The 24,164-nt window shown below is 40.6% G+C and overlaps 1 protein-coding gene across 3 annotated transcripts in view; it reads left to right on the top strand.

Annotated features, from left to right (window-relative positions):
* Window positions 1-24,164, top strand: part of LOC135485750 (E3 ubiquitin-protein ligase UBR2-like) — a 650,469-nt gene that overhangs the window by 78,846 nt on the left and 547,459 nt on the right. For all 3 annotated transcript variants that reach the window (XM_064768146.1, XM_064768147.1, XM_064768145.1), the window contains 3 exons: window positions 10,911-10,988; window positions 15,053-15,115; window positions 21,456-21,678. In XM_064768146.1, the coding sequence (XP_064624216.1) occupies window positions 10,911-10,988; window positions 15,053-15,115; window positions 21,456-21,678 (364 nt within the window). The remainder of the gene's footprint in view (window positions 1-10,910; window positions 10,989-15,052; window positions 15,116-21,455; window positions 21,679-24,164) is intronic.

The following is a 24,164-nucleotide window of genomic DNA, read 5'->3' as shown; positions in this document are numbered from 1 at the left end:
TTAACTGCTAGAGCCCAAGAAAAACGACTAAATAGATCTATGACTGTTAAAATGAATCTGTTGCCTTTATTTTGTTTCTCGAATTTCTGCATGTCAACCAGATCTGCTTGCCATTGTTGATCGATGTACGATACCATTGTCTTCCTGAAGGTGAATTTCTTAATGGCCGGTTTGTGTAGTTGGTGAGTTGGTAGTGTTTCTAGAAATTCTTTCACTTCTTTTTGTTTAATAAGTTTTCCTGAGCGGGACTTTCTCCCTAACAACGAAGTTGTGCTCTGCTCTCGTGACGAAGTCATATCTTCCTTGACCTGTTTCAAGATTTTACTCAAAGAACTGTAAGCCACGGGACTCTCAGGGTTGTAGTACAAATCCCTTAGATACTGCTGTGTGTCATCCTTTACATTCATTTAAATGAGTGAAGTATTTATTTACGAGCCACACAATATGTTAATTTCTGGTGTTACCAATTGTGGTAAGACATATTTTGCCCTTGACCTCTTAGAAAAGGAGTATCGGCACAAGTTCCAGAACATAGTCATTTTCTGTCCAACATATTTCAACAATAAGACATATGAAAGGAAATGGATTTACCAAGACAAGAACGTCTACATAGTTAATCCCGAAGCTGTGGCCAGTAATTTGGACCTTGTGCTTCAGTTTGCTACTCTGACCTTTGCTGGTTCTAACACATTATTCCTCATTGATGACTGTGCTAATTTGAGAGACACAAAAAAGAAGGTGTCCGAGTTATGTAATCTTGCCTTTTCCGGCAGGCACTACAATCTCACTGTTTGGTTACTAGTTCAGAAGTACAATTCAGTTGTCAAGGACTACAGAGAGAACATAAGAATTTTAGTATTATTTTTTAATAAGGATGAATCAGCCATGAAAGATGCCTTAGAAGAAAACAGTGTTATTCCTAAGGAGAAAAGACAGTACTACATAGAAGAACTTAAGATGAAAAAAGGATCAAAACTGATCATTAGACTACAACATCCATTTGGATTTACTCTTTCACATCAAAAATCTTAGTCCCGCTTCTGATTGAGCTATGCTCTCAGGACTGTGTCCGATCAGTTGTCTTAGTCTTTCTAACCCTAGTAAAATAATAAATTATTAACCCTAAACCACTAAGTCCTAGGATAATCCATAGGTACTCGTATTTCTTCATTTCATCACTAGGTTGGTAGTAATCACTTAATTGTGGTCGCTGAGGTAGTACAATAGTTCTTTCTGGATGTAAATGATTGTAAACAGTAAGTGCTGAATCAGTATTGTTAAAATCAATAGAAGCGTCTCTTTCTCTCTTTAATTCAAGATTAACGAAGTCAATGGTACTTTTCCTATGCTCCTCCCATTCGGTTGAAGCTTTTTGTAATTGCTCCTGAGCCAAATCATGTCTTTTCACTTCAGTCTCATAGCCATTCTTGTCTAGTTTTTTAAAAAGGTAACCGGATCCAGTGAATGCTAATCCATTGATTATTGCAGATCCAAATAACATGCCAATGCCAGCCATTTAATTCCAATGAATTTTAATTTCAATGATGTGTCCCTGAGAGCATAGCTCGAGTTAATACCAATTGGTACTGTACATTATGACCATTAAGATCGATGATTTCACCTTTTTCATAAGTTAAGCGAATATTCAGCTTATTGAATCTTGGTTTACAGGGAATTGCTATTGGTTTCTCAAATGTGTATGCTATTAAATCCCCAAAATTAGCTTCCTTTATTGGTCTTGTGGTTAGCACATCAGATGCTTCACCATTACTTAATACACTATTAGATTCGATTATGTCACAGTGAAAAACAAAATGGTTAATTGGTCTAAAATTGATGGGTTTCTCGCTTACAACATCATCCTTACTTTTATTGTCTAAAGGGTAAGGCCATTCTGATTTCATGCCAAATAATTCATTACTTTTACCAATAAAATAGATCTGATAATTCGCCTCATTTTTTCTCTTTAGGAAGTGTAAGATGGCCTTACCTGTTGGTTCTTCAAGGTCAAATCTGACAGCACCTCTACTCATACTATTTTCTTTCAACTTATCCGCAAATACTTTTGAAAAGCTCTGTAGGTCATAGAGACCATCTGGTAGCGTAATCTCTGCCACATCAAACCCCTTAACTTTGATTCGGTTATTCTCCCTGGCTGCACTTATGTTGTAGAATGTACAAGGTATTACTGCAAAAGTTAAAGTGATGCTACATGCATCCTGAATTTCAGTCTTGAGATTGACTGTTAAATCACTTGAACTCTGATCTGGATAGTCACTTGAATCTATGTTCATTACAGTAACCATTTACTTAAGCAAATTTTCGTTTTCAAATTTACCTTTTATCAAATAAGTAAATTATTCTTACTTCATAATATTTCTGGGTAGGATTCCTTGATCGTAAAGGTACTCTAATGTTCCATTACTAATAGCTACAGTTCCTCCCAGTTTAAGAATTTCCTCTAGGTCGGCCTGACTTGGGGGACCAATATTGATTCTCAAGAACCTTTTCAGTAACATAGAGTAACCAATTGTTGTTGATGCCAACAGTAAACTTTGATACAGTGTATTTATGATATCTTTCTTTCCTGGTGTAACCATTTAATTACTTAGAAAATCACTAGTAAAACTCATTTATCTAGTATTCAGTATTTAATTTAGTGTTGTACGAACTTTGTTTCAGTGTTGGAGCGAACTTTGTTCTTGCAGCACCTCAGTGCTGGAGTGAAGCAATCTGAGAATTCTGGATGTTTACCTGGGCGTCAGAAACCACGAATATGTGCATTTTGTATGGTCCCTTTCCAGATTTCTTTGTAATAGATAATTGAATACCATCTTTTGTGTTCTGGAGCTTCTTTCCTGATCCGTGAAGACGATTATCCTCAGAAGTTCTCAGGTCCAACCATAAACCATAGTGATTAGAATCACCATAGTATTTTTCCATGGTCATGTTACAGTCATGAGTTTTCTTCAAATCTTCAGACATAAAATGTTTCTTGATCTCCTCCCATTGATCCATCATTCTCATTCCTTCTGGGAACACCTGATTGGCAACACCCTCTATTGTGATCTGCACTTTACTTATGTTAGGGTTTTCAAACTTCTCTGAATCTCTAGCTCCATCTACATAGTCAGACACAAATAGTAATAATAATCCTTTAATAGACATTCTTGGAAAGTTGATGTTCTCATTAATTAGTGTTTCATTAGCAGTAACATTGACTGTCTTAAAATGGTCTACCCAATCATAAAATATTGAGAATCCAGAATTGTACTTGTTACTCAATTGACTAGCAATCATTTTGTTGGCTACGGTATCATATTCAAAACAAATATTCTCTAGTTTGTAGCCCATGCTAGCTGTGGTTGTGGTGACTATGATTTCCTCCTTTGGTGCTAAAGTTATTTCAATGATAACATCTTCTTGAATTGGAAACTTGTAAAATGGAGCATGATGATGGAATAGTTCAAAATCTAATGGTATTTTGTACTTCTTGTCAAACACTTTCTTTAAAGTCTTTTCATTAGCTGTTTCTCCAGGGACATCAGCTTCAGCGACTCCTGATCTTAATTCTCTAAGATTTTTTGACTGAATACCCTGAAAAACTCTATCATTTCTTTCTTCTTCTGTAAACCACAGATCTTTAAATGTAGAATAATGACTGTATTCGTCAAGGTCAAATATCTGCTCTGTTCCCCACTTAACCACCATCTTTGAAATCAGGTTTCTACCAAGATTATTTACAACACTATTTTTAGAATCACCAGAAATGGTTACATCAGCAGACAGATAAAGAGATTTAGGTACAAAGAATGTATTCTCTCGCAATGCCGGTATTCTAACATACAGTGTTTCTTTGGGGTTAGCAGATGATGGGTTATGAGTAATGATATGATGCTGCCTCTCAGCTTTCAAACCAAGTGGAATCTTATGTGCCCTTTCGGTATTTGATAAATATCCTGTTGCCATTTTCTATTTATTTACTAGTAAAATTATGTACATGCAGTGAACAGTGCCAACATCATATATCAGGTAAAATGCACGGAAAAAAGCTATTGACGTGTACTTTCTGTTGGAATACAGTAAGTCATGATTACATTAACCCATTGAACTCTAGTATTCCCTTACCATTTCACTGCAACGCTTCACTGGGAATCTAATGAATGATAGAATATATGTATTGTGGTGTCTGGTTCTTAGGGGTTTCTAAGCTATTTTGAGACAAAAAGGCCTGTAAGGGCTTTTGTTAAAATAGCTTAGAATTACCTAGATTCCTACCACCACAATACATATATTCTGTCATGAAAAACGACCCTTTGTTAATTCCAATCACCTGTGAAAAGATTTGAGTAACTACTCACTTTGTACTTCAGCTCTGATCCCTTGTGGTACCTTGTAACTTATCTGCTTGTCCAGGCCGGCCCGATTCCCATTCCTTTGGATCACTTTAGTTGCTCTTCGAGCTCCTTCTGCCTCACCATGTGCTTTTTCCTCCAGGAAGCCCTCTCTCCTCAGACTTCCTGTTTCTGTCCAGATCATGGGTGATTGGTCTAACACTATAATCCCTGCACCAAAGTCATGGTGGTAAGGTCCACTAATTATCAAACTCATCTCTCTTCTTTTTGTTTTATTGTTCTCATCCTGCATTGTTCCCTTCGAATTACGTATTGTGAAAAAAATCCCTCAAAACTTGCGAAGTCAAACACAGGAAAAGTCTAGTCCATTATCTATAGGCGGACTTAACGAAACTAAAACGTTGAACGCATAAATAACATATTTACAAAGAATGTCTAGTCCCTTTCTTCAGGCGTGCTCAGAAAAGTTTCATTCCAGACATCATTCCGCTCTCCAGAACACTTAGCAACTTGAGAGCTGATGCTCCCTGTTTGGTAAGACAGTCCGCCAGCTGTTCACATGACTCCACCCACATTATCTCGTTCACTTGTTTGTTGTCCACATTCTCCTTAATCGCAGAGAATTCTAATCTCAGTCTCTTTTCTGTTACTGACTTTTTAGAGTTGATTGCCTCAAATAAAGATTTGCAGTCAGTGACACATTTCAATGCCAATAGACGTGGATTTGCAACTCCATGTTGCAACTCACAGTACAACGTGGCCAGAAATATCCCTGGATCTATTCCGTCTGCCATCGAGAGAGTCTCAGCTGCTAGAGTGCTCCTTAACACTCTGCGTATTTTCTTGGAACTCCAGCAAACAGGGTTACATACTCCATCCTTTCCCATCAAAAAGACCAATTGTCCTCCATGAGAACCATTATCTTCAGCATTTCCTGGTGATGCATCAGTGTATGCAACGAGCTGCACATCCTTTTCTCCTGAGTACCTGAACCTTAGAGATACATGTTCTGATCTCACTCTCCTAATGATCTTGTTTGCTTCCAGCAAATCATTCACAGTGGCAGACTTCACGCGAGTTGCCAGCACTGCCGTATCGAATATTATATCAGGTCTTGTTTGATGTGCGATTCAGAGCAACTGCCCAATTTTTGACCTCAAATGTTTCCACTCTTCCTCGGCGACAGCAAAATCCTTTTGGAGTGATCGAGAGCTGCCTAACTGTATCGGTGTCAGACTAGAAGCAAAGCCCTCTTGGTTCACAAGAATGTCCCCATCTCTGTGTTTGACTTCCAAGCCAAGGTACTTAAAGGATTGCCTATCCTCTCTCCCCACATTAAGACTCTGCCTCAGATATTGAATTACGGACATCTGAAACTGTTTGGTGCCTCCCCATATGAAATCATCCACGTGAGCAGCCAACAGCCCGATCAGTTCTCCCTTACTATCCCGCCATGAGAACATGGCTGGATCCACTTTAGAGATTTTTCCTCCAGTTTCTATCATCACATCCTTCACTTTGTTGTACCAGCTAAGAGAAGCATCACTCAATCCATAGACGCACTTTTTCAGCCTTCAAACCTTTCCTGACAGATTTGCTTCCTTGGGCGGTTTCACAAAGATGTCCCTCTCTAAACTATTTCCTTGAAGGAAGGCCGTCTTAATGTCCATTGAGTTTACCACCCACTTCCTCTGTGCGATCACAGCCATCACTATCCTCAAGGAATCGTTCCCACAAGTGGGGGAATCTGTTTGGTTTGCACCATGCTCCTCAAACCCCCGAGCTACAAGTCTGGCCTTGGGGATTATTCCGGCTTCCGTATCCTTTAAAGTCAGAACCCATCTCGTTGATACACACTTTTGTCCTTGGTCCTGCACTTCTGAATAGACCTGATGATTGCTCCAACTCGAAAGTTCCTTTTGTTTAGCTTCTTCAAAGTCCACATTTTGGGAAATCATCACTTCTTCTGGGTCCCGTCCTCGTTCTTCATGTTCAACATCAACCAATTCTAGCCCATGAACCTTTTCCAAATCTACCGCCTCAGATCCACTATCTCCACCTAGGTACTGTGTATTATACCAGTGTTTGTATTTTCCACCTGCTTTCCCAGTACGGCTTACAACTCTGGCTGTCATACTTTCCTCCTTTTCATCGTGTTTGAAAGTGATATCTTGTCCAACTTTTATCCGATCAGTTCTAATCCCCGGGTTTTGTCCCTGTGCTCCCTCCTCTTGATCCTGGTCTTGGTTTGGATGATCATCTCCGTGTTGGATCGGCGGCTGACCATCATCATCTCCTGCTGCTGGTTTCTGTGGCTGCTCATCCTTGCTTGATCGATCCTGTCTGTTTCTATCATTGTCCTTGTTCTCTGTTGGATGTCCCGAAGAGTCCCCTGTCATAGCACTGTGACTCCTCTTGGTTCACTAACTGAAGCCTACTGATATGAACCCTCACTAAGATCCCACCATGTCTGATGAATAAAATTTTTCCATCTTGGCCAATGACTGTGCCAGGACCCTTCAACTCCGTATTGTCTGGCCTCCTGTAGTATACCTTGTCACCCATCTGGTACTTGTCACCTGTGTATGACCGAACACCAGCCGAACACCAGCTTGTATGCACTGAAGCCATGTACATTTATCATGCTATTCTTTGCATTGAGTGCCCATTTCAGTGCTGTCTCCCAACTGCAATTTCTGTCATGCTTTACCTTTAGCATTATGTTTGTTAGGACATGATTGTGCTTTTCTAAGAGGCCATTACTGAATGGCGCGTACGCGGCAGTTGTGATCACCTTTATGTTGAAATTCTCACACAAATCACGTGTCTCCGAATTAGAAAATTCTCCGCCATTGTCACTGAACAATGAAGTTGGGGTTCAAAGATGCTAATCCAATGGGATAGAAACTCTTGGACGAACACTTGAGGCAACTTCCTTTTGACAATTGCCCCAGCACTGAAACGAGTGAACTCATCAATGATATGTAAATAACAAATGTTCCTGTCTAGCTCATGCAGGTCAACAGCTACGGTTTGGTTGTAATCCGTCGCTAAAGGGAGGCCCACTGCTGGTTTGGGAGGTACTTTCCTATACATTTGGCAAGTTTCACACTCTTTGACAACATCCGTCAGCATTTGAAAAATTTCTGGATTCTTCATGCCTGCACTGATCAGTAACTTCAGCAATCTATCTGCAGAAGCATGCCCGAACTGCTTGTGAATCTTAATCAAATTTGCCTTTTGCCTTTGTGCATCCTGTAGTTCTGTCACCTGCATCACCTCTGTTTTGAGAGCTTCCTCCTCCATGATGAGCTGTTCCTGAAACAAGTCCGAGCCATTCTGTGTCACCAATACTTGATTTTCAACAAAACTAGCTGCCGCATCATGTGGTACTAACTCTATGCAATAGTGACCAGTAGAAGTTTGCAGTAGCTGCACAGGTTTACCAAACATCTTTGCAGTATCATTGCTTATGTCTAGTACTGTCTGCGCCCTTTTTAGAGCATCCTTGGTCAGAAGAAGTGGTAACTTGCTATTTACTACTTCTGTCTGGATGTTGCATGCGGTGCCAGCAATTTGTGCTGGAATCTGAACACATTTAAGCGATTTGACCTGTTTCCCATCACCGAATCTGAACACTCTTGTACTATCCTTACACGTAATGCGCGACTGCTGATCTGTACCCAAGATGCTTTTGTAATTATCTAACCATTCTTGTCCACATACACTCCGTGTACATGCAGTATCGACTACTGCCGTCGAATATGCCTCGCACATGAACACTTCACTGGGGTCAGTGCCTTTTACAAACAAAGTTATATTACATTCCTCCTCATCTTTGCATTCCTTTATTTCCTCTCTGTGGGGGCAATCCTTTGCCCAATGAAAGACCGATTTACACACAGCGCACTTAGTACGATTTCCGAATCTATCGAGTGGGTTTGTTCCTCTGGGTACCTCACCTTTTTTATCGTTTCTACTACCAGCGTTGTAGTGTCCTGGGCCACGACCTGGTCCTTGATTCCTTCTCGTGTTGTTTGGAAATGATCTAGAATTAGACTGAGCATATGGAGCATTAGACTTGGTGTAACATGCATTCTCTGTTTTTACAGTAATGCCAGTGTCATCGCTTAACTATTACTCGGAGATGTACCCCCAAAAATTCTTTTCAGCGCCGACTTCATGGAACTGAACTTCAAATCAGAGACAGCAGTCAGCACTAGTTGTCGATCTGTGTCCGACAGTCCCGCACTGTCGAGTAATTTGAAACTGAGAACAGCATCAGGTAACGACATGTTTGATTTCTTACAGAGCTCATGTTTCCTCTCAAACTCTATGATAAACTCTGTCATAGTTTGTCCTTCTTGTTTGTGATACTTATCAAAACTAGTGTAGTGTTCATACGCCATATCTACTTTGTCCCTTAGGAAAATCTTATCCAACTCCTGCAGGAGTGTTTTCAGTCCTTTGCCATCTTTTTCACTTAGTTTCTCTACCTTGATTTCGACAGCTCGTGCACGGGCTTGACCTTGTAGTGTAAGGGCAACAGCTAGTGCCTGCTTTGTGTCAGCTAAATCAGTCATTGTTTGCCATATAGCCAGTTCGTTTTTCCATGTTTCATAGTCCATCCCTGGGGTGAAAACTGGTGGGTTCTTGAAATTTGAAGCCGCCATCTTGGAATTTTATGTCACTGTTTGAAAGTCAAGAGATCTGTGAAATCCTGAATTGCTCTGCTACCATGAAAAGATTTGAGTAACCACTCACTTTGTACATCAGCTCTGATCCCTTGTGGTACCTTGTAACTTACCTGCTTGTCCGGGCCGGCCCGATTCCCATTCCTTTGGATCACTTTAGTTGCTCTCCGAGCTCCTCTGCCTCACCATGTGCTTTTTCCTCCAGGAAGCCCTCTCTCCTCAGACTTCCTGTTTCTGTCCAGATCATGGGTGTTTGGTCTAACACTATAATCACTGCCACCAAAGTCATGGTGGTAAGGTCTACTAATTATCAACCTGCAGGACAAGTCAATTTCTCTCAATAAAATCAATTTTGTTGACTCCTGTAATCACTACCTTATTTAAAAAAAAGACAGCGGTGTTAGGCAATTTATCCGTGTGGATGCTCCAATCTATTTTTAGATGCAAGGGGATTTCCTGTTGGAATGACATCATCAAAGGAATTCCTTTCTTGGAATCCTGGTGCCTTATGGTAGCCTTACAGTCGTGACTGCATGTGGTTTTTCGGTTTAGAAGATAATTACTATTAGTGTTAGAAGATTGCACGGTGGGAGGACACTGAAATAATTGAGTGAGGTGGTTTTTGTTTAGGTACTAGCCCTCTGTGTGCCCCAATCTATCAACCAAAGGACATGCCCGAATCTATTTTTAATTCCTATGACGTCATCACCAAAATGACATGGTTTGGGATATATTATATGAAACAATGTGTTTTTGTTCAGTATTACCTGTCATACGTCATCAAAACAATTATTCGATGTACAGATTAAGCACCCCTGTGGATTTATGAGAGATGACGATGCTGATACAGAATACGATCGAAATACGAGAAAAATACTAGATCTGGGGTTCATAGTGAGAGGATGTGCGCTTTTTGTCACACTCCTTCTGGAGATTGGCCATGGTTCGGCTTTGACACTCCATACCAAGTGAGAGGAATGGTGTTAAGAGAGCTCTCCACCAGTCTAGGGGCAGGAGATTGTGTCAAAAAGGTCTGTCCACCAGTCTGGGTGGGGGTAGCGGGATGGTGTCAGGGCTCTCCATCAGTCTAGACGGGGTGGGGGGGGAGTGACAAAAGGGTTCCCCACCAGTCTGGGGCCGTTGGGGGTTGTTTCAAAAGGGTTCTGGGGGGGGTCAAAAGGGCCCGCCACCTGTCTGGACTGGCGGGAGGGGATGGTGTCAAAATGGATCTTCACCGGTTACTCCCCATTCGTAGGCCTATGTTTGGGTGTGGGGGTGGGGGGGGGGGGGGGGGGGGGCTGCTATATGACAGGGCATGTGGTTATGTATCACAAAGAAACAGCCCTTCGACCTGTTTCTGTTGGTAATATGACAAGAGGGCAAACTTTTCACGCATCACTGTTTTGCTGGCATCAACTGGGTTGTGGTTGAGATGGTGTTGGGGGTGGGGGAGGGGGTTGCTGTCCATGTCTTACATGGGATCCTATATACATCACTGCATCATAATCAATTAAATCACACTATTCAAATTACCGCCCATAATTCAACACTCCTCAAGGTACACTCCTCCTCCAGCATGTCCCATGCTTGATCTATGATAATCACAGTTGTGAAGGCCAATAATTTGTTGTTCGTGAACTATTCCATCTCAACATGACTGTGCCAAGGGTAATTTGCTTGTGGATTGATAAGCAACAATTTATGCTATTCACTTTAATAAAAACAAGTTAGTTTTCCAGTAGCATGGAGATGGAAAAAAAATATTTTTCACGAGTTCTAAAAAGGGTAGAATGCCATTTATGTAGAGGAAGATTCCTTTGAAATCTGTGTGTTTGAATTTTGATAGTTGTCTCTTTGTTAGGTCATTTCCACATTGATGAAAGCAATTGAGTGTTCAAAGAAGGAGGCTACCAACTTCGCTACAGTTGTGGATCGTGAGGTAGGCCAACTGTTTTTTAACCTTATGTATGCATTTTTCACCAATTTCACTCTCACAATTTTTAACCAAAGCACACACCAATATGTCGCATTCTTTTTCAAATCACATAACAGGATTGTAAGATAAACAAATTGTGGTTTACATGAGTAACACTAGAAGACAAATCAGTCTCTTCTCTGGGGGCTCCAGTGTGAGTGAGATATGCATATTGCGTAATACTTCCTTGGGTAGTGTTGTCCTTTCATTTGGTCATGTTCTGCTTATTCTTTCATTAAGCAAACTGCCATTGTCCCCATACTGTCTCCCAAATCACTACCACTTTCTCATTACCGATATCAATTTTATTTACTTTCCTTGGCGGAATTCAGTTATCTGTGGGAGGCATACCGATGGCATAATGCAAATTATGCTTTCGGTTCGAACCCTATAAATATGGTGTGTACAGAATTCTGCCAATGATTTCCCAGACATGACACCAACCTCCTCAGCTGGCCTCACCTTCCAGCACCACAACCATGGTCACCACTTAACAGCTGGGTGCACCACACGGTCTGATTCGGCGTCCCGCGTTAGGAAATTACTGCCAAAATATCATTGTTTTAAAGGCAAAGCACAATGACCTCTTGTGGTGCACTTTATTCAGGAAGATGAAAGTTAGCTGAGTAGTTTACTTTTTAGCTCACCTCTTAGCAGAGGTGAGCTTATCCCATACCGTGGCCTCCGTCGTCCGTCGTCGTCGTCGTCGTCCGTCGTCCGTTAGCAGGGCACGTTTCGTAACTGTTAGAGCTATTGAGTTGAAACTTGGTACACATGTACCCTTATGTAATGACACCTTGGAGACCAAGTTTCGGTCCGATTCGTTTCATGGTTTGGCCACCAGGGGGCCAAACGTTAAAAGTGAAAATATGCAATATCTCCCTTAATAGTAGTCGGGAAATTTTGAAAAAAATATGGTAGGTACTTCTAGCAAAGGTGCATCATATATCCTCCGGGTTTTTGATTTGACCTCCTTTTCAAGGTCACAGAGGTCAAATGGTGTAAATTGGCCGTTAGGATGTAACGATGGCATGTTTCTAAACTGCAATGACTATTGATACCAAATTTGGTACACATGTACCCCTTAGTCAGTTGATCTAAGGGACCGGAGTTTGGTCCAATATGATTCACCACTTGACCACCAGGGGGCAAAATCCAAAAACCTTAAAAATGTGATTATTCCTTAACCTCTTGCTCGATTGCCACCAATTTGATATCATGGGTACATCTAACCACCATACAGTATATGTCACACAGGTTTTTAATTTGACCTTCTTGTCAAGGTCACAGAGGTCAAATGGCATAAATTCGCCGTCAGGCCGTAACTATGGCACGTTTCTTAACTGCAATGACTATTGATCACAAATTAAGTACACATGTACCCCTTGGTCAGGTGATCTCAGGTACCGAAGTTTGGTGCGATCTGATTTGCCGTTTGGCCTCCAGGGAGGGGGCCAAATCCTAAATTCTTCAAAATTCCATTATCCCTATTAATGACTTGCCCGATTGGCACCAATTTTATATCATAGGTACATCTAATTCTAACAACCATTCAATGTGTCACCAGGGTCTTCTTTGATTTGACCTACTTTTCAAGGTCACAGAGGTCGAATGTACTGTAAATTGGCCAATTTGGGGAAATTGTAATTGCTTGGACCTACATCAAACCTAACACTACATGACACAATACCATGCTCTTTATCCATCTTTCCTCCACATGAGGTGAGCACAATGGCCCTGGCCATTTCATTGTGTAAAAGACTTATATGTCACGTTGCCGATGAGCGCACTATTTTTAAGTTGAGGCAAATTTAGTGTTTGTGTCACTGAATAGCAAAATTATTAACTGGTCAGCCACACTGCAATGGAGTTATGTACCTTTTTGGCTCACCGTAGGGGAGTCTATACAACACCGCAGTGTCCGTCGTCCGTCGTCGTTGTCGGATCCTATTTCTAAAACATTGGCATGTTTCTTAACCCCTAGGGCTATGGACTTTAAACTTTGTATGCATGACCCCCTAGCTCAGATGACCTTTGACACTGAATTTCGATCCGGTCTGATTCTTGACTTGGCCACTAGGGGGCCAAAACTGAAAACATAAATAGTGTGATATCTCACTTATTAGTGATTTGTTTTTGATGAAATTGTTATGGTAGGTTCTCCTAGCAAGGATATATCACATATCGTACGTGTTTTTGATTTGACCTACTTTTCAAGGTCACATAGGTCAAATGGCATAAATTTGCCGTTTGAGTGTAACTGTGGCACGTTTCTTAACCAATAAAGCTATGAACTTGAAATTTTGTACACATGACTCCCTACATCCTATAACCTCTGACGACTAATTTCGGTCTATCTGATTCTCAAGTTGGCCACCAGGGGTCAAAACTAAAAAAAGTAAAAAGAGCAATATCTCGCTGAATCGTGACTTGTTTTCAATTTTATTTTTTATGGTAGGTACTCCAAGAAAGGATACATCACATATCCGACAGGTTTTTGATTTGACCTTATTTTTAAGGTCACAGAGGTGAAATGGTGTGAATTGGCCGTTTGTGTGTAACTATGGCACATTTCTTAACCACTAAAGCTATGAGCTTTAAACTTGGTACACATGACCCCCCTAGGTCTGATGACTGCGATCCGGTCTGATTCTTAACTTGGCCACCAGGGGGCCAAAACAAAAAGTTTGAATAGTGCCATATCTCGCTTATTACTGATTAGTTTTTGGTAAAATTTTGTGGTAGATACTCTTAGCAAGGATACATCACATATGACACGGGTTTTTGATTTGACGTACTTGTCAAGCTCTCAGAGGTCAAATCGCGTAAATTGGCCATTTGAGCGTAATTGTGGCATGTTTGTTAACCCCTTAGGCTATGAACTTGAGACTTTGTACAAATGACCCCCTATGTCAGCTTACCTCTGACCCTGAATTTCAGTCCGGTCTGATTCTCAACTTGGCCACCAGGGGGCCAAAAGTAAAAACCTAGAAAGTGTGATATCTCGCTTATTAGTGATTCGTTTCAATAACATTTTTATGGCAGGTTCTCCTAGGAAGGATACATCACATATCATATGCGTTTTTGATTTGACCTGCTTTTCAAGGTCACAGAGGTCAAATGGGGTAAATTGGTCGTTTGAGTGTAACTATGGCACGTTTCTCAACCACTAAAGCTATGAGCTTGAAATTTGGTACACATGACTCCCTATGTTATGTAACCTCGGACACTGAATTTCGATCTGATCTGGTACTCAGCTTGGCCACCAGGAGGCCAAAACTGAAATAGGTAAAAAGTGGAATATCTCGTTTATTAGTGACTTGTTTTTGATGATATTCTTATGGTACTTACTCCAAGCAACGATACATCACATGTCATACCGACTTTGGTTTGACATATATACTATACATGTACAACAAAACATAAAGCTTCTAAAGCTTTCTCCAATCTAACTGTTTATTCGCGCAAAGGCATCAGTATTAAATAAAAATTTTCTAACTGCATGCAATTACAATATTATAAATCTATTCGCATGCTATGAATTAGCAATTTGCCATGATCGGACAATTTGCACAGCAAATATCTTCCCTAACCCCATTAAAATTATAGTTAACTACGGAACAAACAAAACGTTTAAATTAACTGCTTCTCAATAGACAGTCTTTAGGCACGAAATCGCGCATCCCCGACAAAAGTACTTCCGCTGAATGATACTAAATCATTCGATACACCACGTTAACAATATAATAACTAATTCAGTTATCATCCAATTACAAAGATTGCTGTCCAATAGTCATATATCGCAGCATGCAGAAATAAGATTAAACTCGACGAAATTAAAGGGTCGATATTTGCTATATCCCGGGGGTATACTTTACATAATGTTTCTTAACCTGGTTGAATTCTAAAGCACCAAATATCTATACGGTGAGCACAATAGCCCCTGGCCATTTCATCTTGTTTGTGTCAGTGTGTACATAAAGGGTAACATGAGCTCAGGGTTAACTTCACCTATGCTTTTTTTTCAGGGGAGAAGTGCAATTAAGATTGGGAACTACGAGGAATGCAACAAAGCTAAGGATGTTATTGAGGTAAGCTTTTGTAGGACAGTGAGTCATCCTGAGGTTAAGTTGGTGAACGTATGTTATCACTTGGCAGAAAAGGTTCTGCCAAAATCTTGTTTTTTCACAAATCCTGTGTGGGTTAGTTTATCCAGTCGTGGTCAGCGATAGCAAGTATCCAACGTGATGGACGTCATGTGCAGTAATGGATCCCAAGTGTCACGTGACGGTGGGAGACCACCCCCTTCTTTCAACTGACTTGGAGCGGTATGGACGTATTTTTGTTGTGGTATGCGTAAGCTGCTATTTTTGGCCCACCTAACGCCGCAGTGTCTGCGTCCGTCGTATCCTATTTCAAAACAGTAGCACGTTTCTTAACTGATAGGGCTATGGACTCAAAACTTAGTATGCATGACCCCCTAGGTCAGAACACCTTTGACACTGAATTTCGGTCTGGTCTGATTCTTAGCCCTTTCGGACCTGAGCAACCGTGACACGGTTGATCTTGACCCCACCGCAATTACCCGAGCAACCGTGGGGGGGTTGATGCAGAAGATCATTGATAACTAGCAAATTACGGTGCTGCCATCTTCGAACTGCCTATCAAACCAATGTCTACAATCAATGAAACCAGTCTCGCTGGTTTCGGGGATTCCCCACCGATATATACGGCTTTAGTAGACATTTGTACTCCATGCATTGTAGAGCAGCAGCGCGGCGATATGGCGGCAAAACGGAAAGCGCATTTTTGTCTACCGAAGATGTTCTTGCGGCGCTCGATGTTGATAGCGAGTCCGATTTAGACCTTGGGGGTGAAGATATAGAGCTGTCAGATGGGGAAAACATTGATTCGGAATGGGAGTTCGACCACTCGGACCATGAATCATACAATCTTACATGTCGCAGGGTGATCTTGTATTTTTTCACCTCAATATCAGGTATAAACAATTTGTTTATCACAGTTTCAAAGTTCTTATAGTTCTAATAAAGATATAATAACAAAAGAGGTGGTTTTTACCTTTTATTTTGGCTGAAATATGAAACTATGTCGTTTTCGTCAGATTTTGACGTTCTCGCCCAAAAATGAGGAAAATGTCCCCAAAATCATAATTTCGAAGATAAGTGGAAAAAAAATGTGTGAAAATGAAGATGATCCACCCCCCTACCTATTCCATGCAGTTTTTGTTGGTGGTTCTTGAAACTAAGAGAGCCAAGAATTTTCAAAGTAAAAAAATCACTTCCGGACAGTTTTGAGAATATGCTAATGAGGTCACATGACCTCATTAGCATCAACAATTTTTTTTTTTCGCACCAAAATATTCTCCATTGAGTTGTCTCTCCAACCCAAGCAGTCACTTTCTTCTATCTCTCTTATTACCAACACACGAGGCCAGCAGCAAAAAGCTCTAAAAATCCCCATGGGCCTGGGTAGATGGGTGGGTTAGGTGTTGGGTCCGAAAGGGTTAACTTGGCCGGCAGGGGGCCAAAACTGAAAACATAAATAGTGTGATATCTCACTTATTAGTGATTTGTTTTTGATGAAATTTTTATGGTAGGTACTCCGAGCAAGGAGTACGAGTTTTTGATTTGGCCTACTTTTCAAGGTCACAGATGTCAAATGGCATAAATTTGCCGTTTGAGTGTAACTGTGGCACGTTTCTTAACTGGTAGGGCTATGAGCTTGGAAGTTTTTATGCATGACCCCCTAGGTCAGTTGACTTCTGACAGCTAATTTCGATCTGATCTGATTCTTGACTTTGCCACCAGGGGGCAAAACTTAAAACACAAAAAGTGTGATATCTCACTTATCAGTGATTTGTTTTTGATGAAATTGTTATGGTAGGTACTCCCAGCCAGGATACATCACATATCATAGAGGTTTTCGATTTGACCTATTTTTTAAGGTCATAGAGGTTAAATGGTTTAAATTGGCCATTTGAGCGTAACTGTGGCACGTTTCGTCACTGCTAGGGCTAACTTTGTACACAAGACCCCCTCGGTCAGGTTACCTCTGACACTAAATTTTGGTCTGATCTGTTTCTCGACTTGGACACCAGGGGGCAAAAAGTGAAAACCTAGAAAGTGTGATATCTCGCTCATTAGTGATTCGTATTCGATAAAGTTGTTATGGTTGGTACTCCCAGCAAGGATGCATTATACAGGTTTTTGATTTGACCTACTTTTCAAGGTCCATTGTCACTAACTTTAGACACGCTAAGGGCTGAATTAGGCAAGGAATTAATGCATATAACGCTGGACTTATTCAGGGCATAGCAAAATGGTTGCTGGTGATGGCTGGCCCAGTGAACGTGGTTACATTGGAAATGAATATAAAGCTAACCCATGCCTTGGTTATGTCCAGCCCTTGGACTAACTTTGGATGCGGTAAGGGCTGCATTGAGCAAGGAATTGGTGCCAATAACTTGGGAATTATTCAGTGGATCGGAAAATTGTTGGTGGCGATGGGTCGCCCAGCGCACAGGGTTACATTGGGAAGGAATATAAGGCTAACCCATGCCTTGGTTATGTCCAGCAATTGGAGTAAATTTGGACTTGGGAAGGGCTGCATTAGGCAAGGAATTAGGGGCGAAATGTCAAAGCACAAAAATTGCAATTACTCCTGCAATTCTTGCTCAAATTTTGTCAACTTTTTAAACTAGTCTTAGCTAGCAGTGGTACATCATATATCACCCAAACTTTTAGTTTGTGTGAATGTTCTGATCCTCAGGAAACGTCTGCATCTGCATCCATCTGCGTCCAAAAGTAAGCTAATTATTTTTGGTGCAACCGTTGGTTTCGACATTGTCATTTGGTTTCAGGGAGTGGCACTTCGACCATCTCCCTATGAGGTACATTTGGGTATGATTTTTGGGCCGAACATTATGAAGAGAAAGTTTCAGGCGGCGATTAATGACTTGTACAAAAGAACAAACATTCTATTATCTCAATTTCGGTTTGCTACTCACGAAGTAAAATACAGGCTTTTCAAATCTTATTGCATGTCTCTTTACGGATTCCAGGGGTGGGATATATCATTTCAAGGAATTGAGAATGTATACGTGGATTGGAGGATATGTATTAGAAAACTTCTTAGTTTACCGTCTCGCACTCCTAAGTTTTTACTTCCATTAATAATACATGATTCTCCGATTCAGGCTCAAATAGAGAAGCATTTTGTTAACTTTTTTTAAACTCTTGGGAAATCTAAAAATGTATATCTCAAATTATGCAAACGTATCATTGAGGGTGGGGGGTCGATCGTCTCTTGGGAAAAGTTTTATTTTTTTGTTAGCAAAGTATGGTTGGGATAGGGGCAATTTGCCAAATGTATTTTTTATGACACGGGACATTGGGAGGTCTAATGTAACAGAGGGGCAGAAAAGATTGGCGGGACAGATTAGGGAATTATTATGTGGCCGGGATAAAGGGATGTGTATACTTACGAGGGGGAAATTGATGACATAATATTTGTACTGTGCGTTTCTTAATTGCTTATACCTTTGAACGTAGTTTTTGCGTGTCTTACATGATGTCGGTTTCTCTTCCTCTTTAATTTCCATTTGTAATATCGCGTTGTAATGCACTAGTATTTGTAATGCACCCCTTGCACTGTATTGTACCTACGAGTACGAAATAAACAAAGATATATATATATTTAGACAAAATACCTGGTAAGACTTTTCACATGCTCTTTTCCAGTTCTTCCTAATGGATTGTTAACCAGTGTCTACTGCCAACAACCTTGACTAGAGGTGTGCATACACAGTTTGACAGAACTCTCCCCAACACATATTCAAAAAAAAATTCCAACTCCCTCCTACACCTATTGAAGCTTTCTCAACAACATTTTCAATTCTTATAAAAAATTCATTAAAAAATCTAAGTTTGTAAAGCGCTTCCACGTAAAGAATTGCAGAACAGCCTGTCTAACAACATTTCTCTGGCTTCCTGTTTGCAAGCTTGAATTTAGAATCCATTACCATATTGCTTTTTTGGCTCAGCATAGGAGGGAGTCTTTACAACACCGCTGTGTCTGTCGTCTGTCATCTCTATCCTGTTTCAAAAACAATGGCAAGTTTCTTTATCGCCAGAGGTATGAACTTGAAACTTTGTACACGGGACCCCCAGGTCAGGTGACCTCTGACAGTGAATTTATTCTTTACTTGGCCACCAGGGGGCCAGAAGAGGAAACCTAAAAACTGTGATATCTCTCTTATGAGTGACTCGTTTTGGATAAAATCTTTATGGTAAGTTCTCCTACAAGGATACATCATAAACGTTTATGGGTTTTTGATTTGACCTAATTTTCAAGATCACCGAGGTCAAATGGCGTCAATTGGCTGTGTAACAATGGCACGTTTCTTAACCGCTAAAGCTATGAACTTGAAATTAGGTACACATGACTCCATGTCATGTAACCTCTGACACCGAATTTCCATCTGATCTAATTCATGACTTTGCCACAAGGGGGCCAGAAGTGGAAACCTAAAAAGTGTGATATCTCTGTGAGTTACTCGTTTTCGATAAAATGTTTATGGTAGGTTCCCGTAGCAAGGATACATCACAAATCATATGGGTTTTTGATTTGACCTTATTTACAAGGTCCTAATTTGACCTAATTTTCAAGGTCGAAGAGGTCAAATGGCGTAAATTGGCCATTTGAATGTGACTATGGCATGTTTCTTGACTGCTTAAGCTATGAACTTGAAATTTGGTACACAAGACTCCCTACATCATGTTACCTCCGACACTCAATTTGGGTCTGATCTGATTCTCGACTTGGCCACCAGGAGACCAAAACTAAAAAAGTAAAAAAATGCAATATCACTATCAGTAACTTCTTTTCAATGATATTTTTATGGTAGGTACTTTTTAGCTCAGCTGACAAAGTCAGCAAAGCTGGTAATATTACTAAGGGAATGGTGTCTGTCCTTCCTTCCGTGTCACTTTTGGGCATTTTGTAACCAAAGGCCTAGGCACTTCGTTGACCATGCTAAATTAAGCATAACCCAAGATGAACTGAGAAACCAAAATCAGCGCGATCCGACCTACATTAAGCAAATGAGGTCATCGGGAAGTTTAAACTTCATTCCTTTATATCTCGGTCCACAGAGGAAATATTGTTTTCACATCTGGCCGAATATTTTTTGATGATTTTTCATTTTTACTTGTTATGGAATTAGTTTAGTTTTCACCGCCAGTTGGCGCTACAGGCAGTTTTAACTGAATTTTTGACGATTCAAAAGCCCGGGCTCTGACGTATAGTTGCGCAGTTGTATTCTGCGCATGGAATTGGCCAAGGAACCAGGCTATATTTCAGCATACCCACTGTGAGTGTGACCAGTCTAAAGATGGAAGATTGATTTTGCAACACGGATTGATTCAAAATTGACGGAGCTACGGCATTCTGTTCGGCAATTGGCAGCGCTGATAAAATACATTGCATGCTAATGTATGCCAAATGGCACACTTTAAAAAGCGCTCATTGGACAACGTAGGGAATCACCAGAAATGACGTCACCGCTGGTACTAAATAAAAAATAGATGGGTTCCCGATCGACTCACTAGGAATACGCAGTAGAGCACAATGTCATGAAAAACGACTCTTTGTAAATTCCTATCACCTGCAGGACAGGTCAATTTCTCTCAATAAAGTTAATTTTGTTGACTCCTGTAATCTCTTCCTTATTAAAAAAAAGACAGTGGTGTTAGTCCCAAACTGGTCATTTCTATTCATTTTGACCTCTGTTAAATCAGGATACCTCTCAATTACAGACAACATTTTGTAATCCTTATGCTGTACAACCCAGCCTGGACATACTACAGTTGTCCATTGAGATGTCACATCCTCTCTGACACTTCTTGTCTGTAAAGCTACCGATACAACATACTGAACTGGGGATATCTTCCGTTGCCTCCTGTAATATTTACATACCATGGCTGATTAGTTCAGTTATATTTTATCCAGCTGGCAGCTCAGCATTGGAAATTTTAGTGGTATAACGTGTTGTTTTGACCTTCAAACAGTAGTATAAAGACGATATTTACTACTTTACACCCCCAGTCCTATGTTATTAGGTCATCCAGCTGAGCGCCAGGCCCTTGGGCCTCTTGTTAGAGATTTTTGAAAAACTTCTAAAAGCCTGAATATTTAGGAAAGATCTTAAGTATGAAGAAGCCACCGGAAAAACCTGTAGTCATTAACCAAACATTTATAAAAATAGTGGTCCCTTTCTTTGCAATTGAATCAACAAGGCTGAGACAACCAACATCAAATTAGATTGGGTTCTCCTCTGACATGTCTGACTTTGGAAGAAGATAAGTTAAGATAAGTTCTTAGATTAATGCTTGTTTTCTATGTTTGCTTCAGAGAACAACAACTCGACAAGGTGGAAAACGTCTCAAGGTACTCGTTATGAGGTCTTCAATTGTCTCTCATCAGCTGTTTGCGGTTAAGTTACTTGCTTGGTTACAAGATATCACCTCGAAGGCTGATGGTCTCCGGAATCTCTTTTGCCGTGTTGCCTTGGAAGTGAAGGATGGACAATCAGTGATGGAAAGGATGCTCCTCCTTGACACAAACCTTTGGAAAGGTATGAATATGCAATTTAATGGCAAAATGCTATAAACCCATTTTCTTTATTTTGAGTACAAAGATGTTTTAGGTTTTTCAGCTAGTAACAGAACTAAGTATCGTGTCGTACTGTTGTCGAAACGTACCGTGATCGTGTCCTAGCACTGTACCTAAATCCCATTGGCTTGTATCGTCATAATTGCGGGTCGTTCTTGATATTTTTTTTCGGTTCATGTTTAATTTCGGACCGTACCTGAATTTATCTCGGATCGTCATCTACATATTGTCTGCCGATTCCTGATCAAAAAATTAAATCATCGGCTGCTGTTGTATCGTATTGTATCCTTTCGTACTTCAAAATGACCAATCATCATATGTTCCCAGTTTTGATTGGTTCCTTCTGTCTGATGTAATTCCGCGGGAAATTGAAGTTTGTTCACCATGAAGAATTTACTGGAAAGTTGACATCCACTTTCTTGACAGCAGGGCAGAATGGGTACGTTTTGTGAAGCTTCATACTTGTCCGTAAACATTAGCACTTATATTCAGCCTCAGTCAACAATTATCATGTTTGACACATATATAGTTATGGCATGTTTTCACTTGAAGCCTGTGCTGGTTAGTATCGTTTCATTTCATGGCGTCGTGCAGTATTCAGACGACACTCGGGCAAGACCGAATCGTACTTGAACTTCAATTTCTATCAGCTCGTACTATGTATTTTATCGAACAATACTATGAATTTTTTTCGGGTCGTGTGTTGCAGGGCCTGTCGTGAGAAATATCCACGGGAGCTTTCAGTCACTCCCATGGGGTTCTTTTGGAGTGATTTTGTAAAGAATGTTTCAGTAATAGTTTTTTGTCATACATGCACTCACTTTGGTCTTTGTAGTTTTCTATATCAATAATTAAGTTATCATCATTTAATGATTACCATTGAAGCTTCTGAGTGTTGTGTGATTGTTAATCTACATGTATCAACCACATTAACCTTTTTAGCTACGCTGGCTTTGCAGCTTATGGTTTGTACTGGAGCTGGCTGCAAGTAGTTCGAGCAAAATAGTTGCATTTTCATCAGAATTTGCTGTAGCTGGGCAAGGAAATGTGTCAGGATACCAAAATTTTGAACTCTTGTTTCGATAGGATTATAGCTATTCACAGCAGAACGAGTAAACGCCCTGTAATTGGCAGTAACTGGCCGATTTTAAGCTAGAAATTTTCATCTGGTCAAAACTGGCAAAACAGCCTCGATTATACTTGTCTCTGTAATGTACTGAACGCGCTGCACATAAGGCACTGCAGCCGAGGCTGATAATGTGATGGCCATTTTGTGAATCTATATAGAGTGTGTACATTCATTTCAAAACATAGTTCTAATCTAAATTTTTCATAACAAGCAGTTAGAAAGTGGTATTTCCCTATATTTTGATTCTGAATGTCAACATGTCGTTTTGTTTGGTAATTTAGTTGAACTCTTTCACTGCCAGCCCTATTTTAAAGTAATTCCCCCTTCTTGCCAGCATTTTTGCCATTTTTACCACTTTTGTGTAGCAGGAGCTGGGGGCCCTCTTTGGCGCCCTCGACCATGCCCTCGGGCACGTGCAGCTTGATTCTCACCTGCAGCAGGCTGCGCTCCCTACCCAGCATCACTTGAGTCATTGTCACTACTATTTAGATCATTACCCCAGACTGCCTGGTCATTATCACCATCAGAATCAGGCTGATCACGGAAATTGATCTAAAATCGGTCTATCTTCACCAATTCACCTGACTTGAAATACCCACTTCCTGGGGACGAGATTGAACGGAATGCTTCCGAGAACACTTCGGAAGACATGGCGGGAAGTTTAAATCAATGTAGAATCAATAGTTTGGTTTATTTTTTGATGAGTAGATGGAAACACTGAGATAACGTTATTAGCAATTTAACAAAGAAACTCTTCCGTGTGGTCAATTCATTATGCAAGCAGAGGCAGGATACAACGCTTCCTGCTCATGATGACCCAGTAGAACTTACCAACCGATTTCAGTGAGTTTTTAGCTCAGCTGACAAGCTGAGCTATTCATATGAGTAAATGGTAGAATGAATGTCCGTCTGTCTGTCTGTCTGTCTGTCTGTCCGTTAAACAGGCACGTTTCAAAACTATGGCAGATAGGCGATATATTTTCCCTCTGAGGCGTTGAGACCCTTCAGGACTCCTGAATAGACCAAATGTGGGTCCGGCAGGATGAGCGGTTTCCAAATTTTCCAAAAACTTTTCCAGCAGCTGATTTCTCCTAATTCTTTAAGTTGGGGATCATGAATCAAATCTAATCTTATCGAGGAAAGCTTTCTCTTTCATTATCAATAGGCGTGGTTCATGAATTTCTCACCAGGTGGTGTTACTGACGCAATTTAGTGAGCACCCCCCAAGAAGAGCATTTTAAATTTCGCGCGAGTTATCCCAAGTGCAATCACAAGTGCAGCGAACGTCACGTCTCGGAGTCTGCGCAGTTCAGACGTGA

This window comes from Lineus longissimus, chromosome 3, assembly GCF_910592395.1.
Source record: "Lineus longissimus chromosome 3, tnLinLong1.2, whole genome shotgun sequence".
Lineage (NCBI taxonomy): Eukaryota > Metazoa > Nemertea > Pilidiophora > Heteronemertea > Lineidae > Lineus > Lineus longissimus.
The sequence above is the reverse complement of the archived record's forward strand: the minus strand, read 5'-3'. Positions and strand labels throughout refer to the sequence as shown.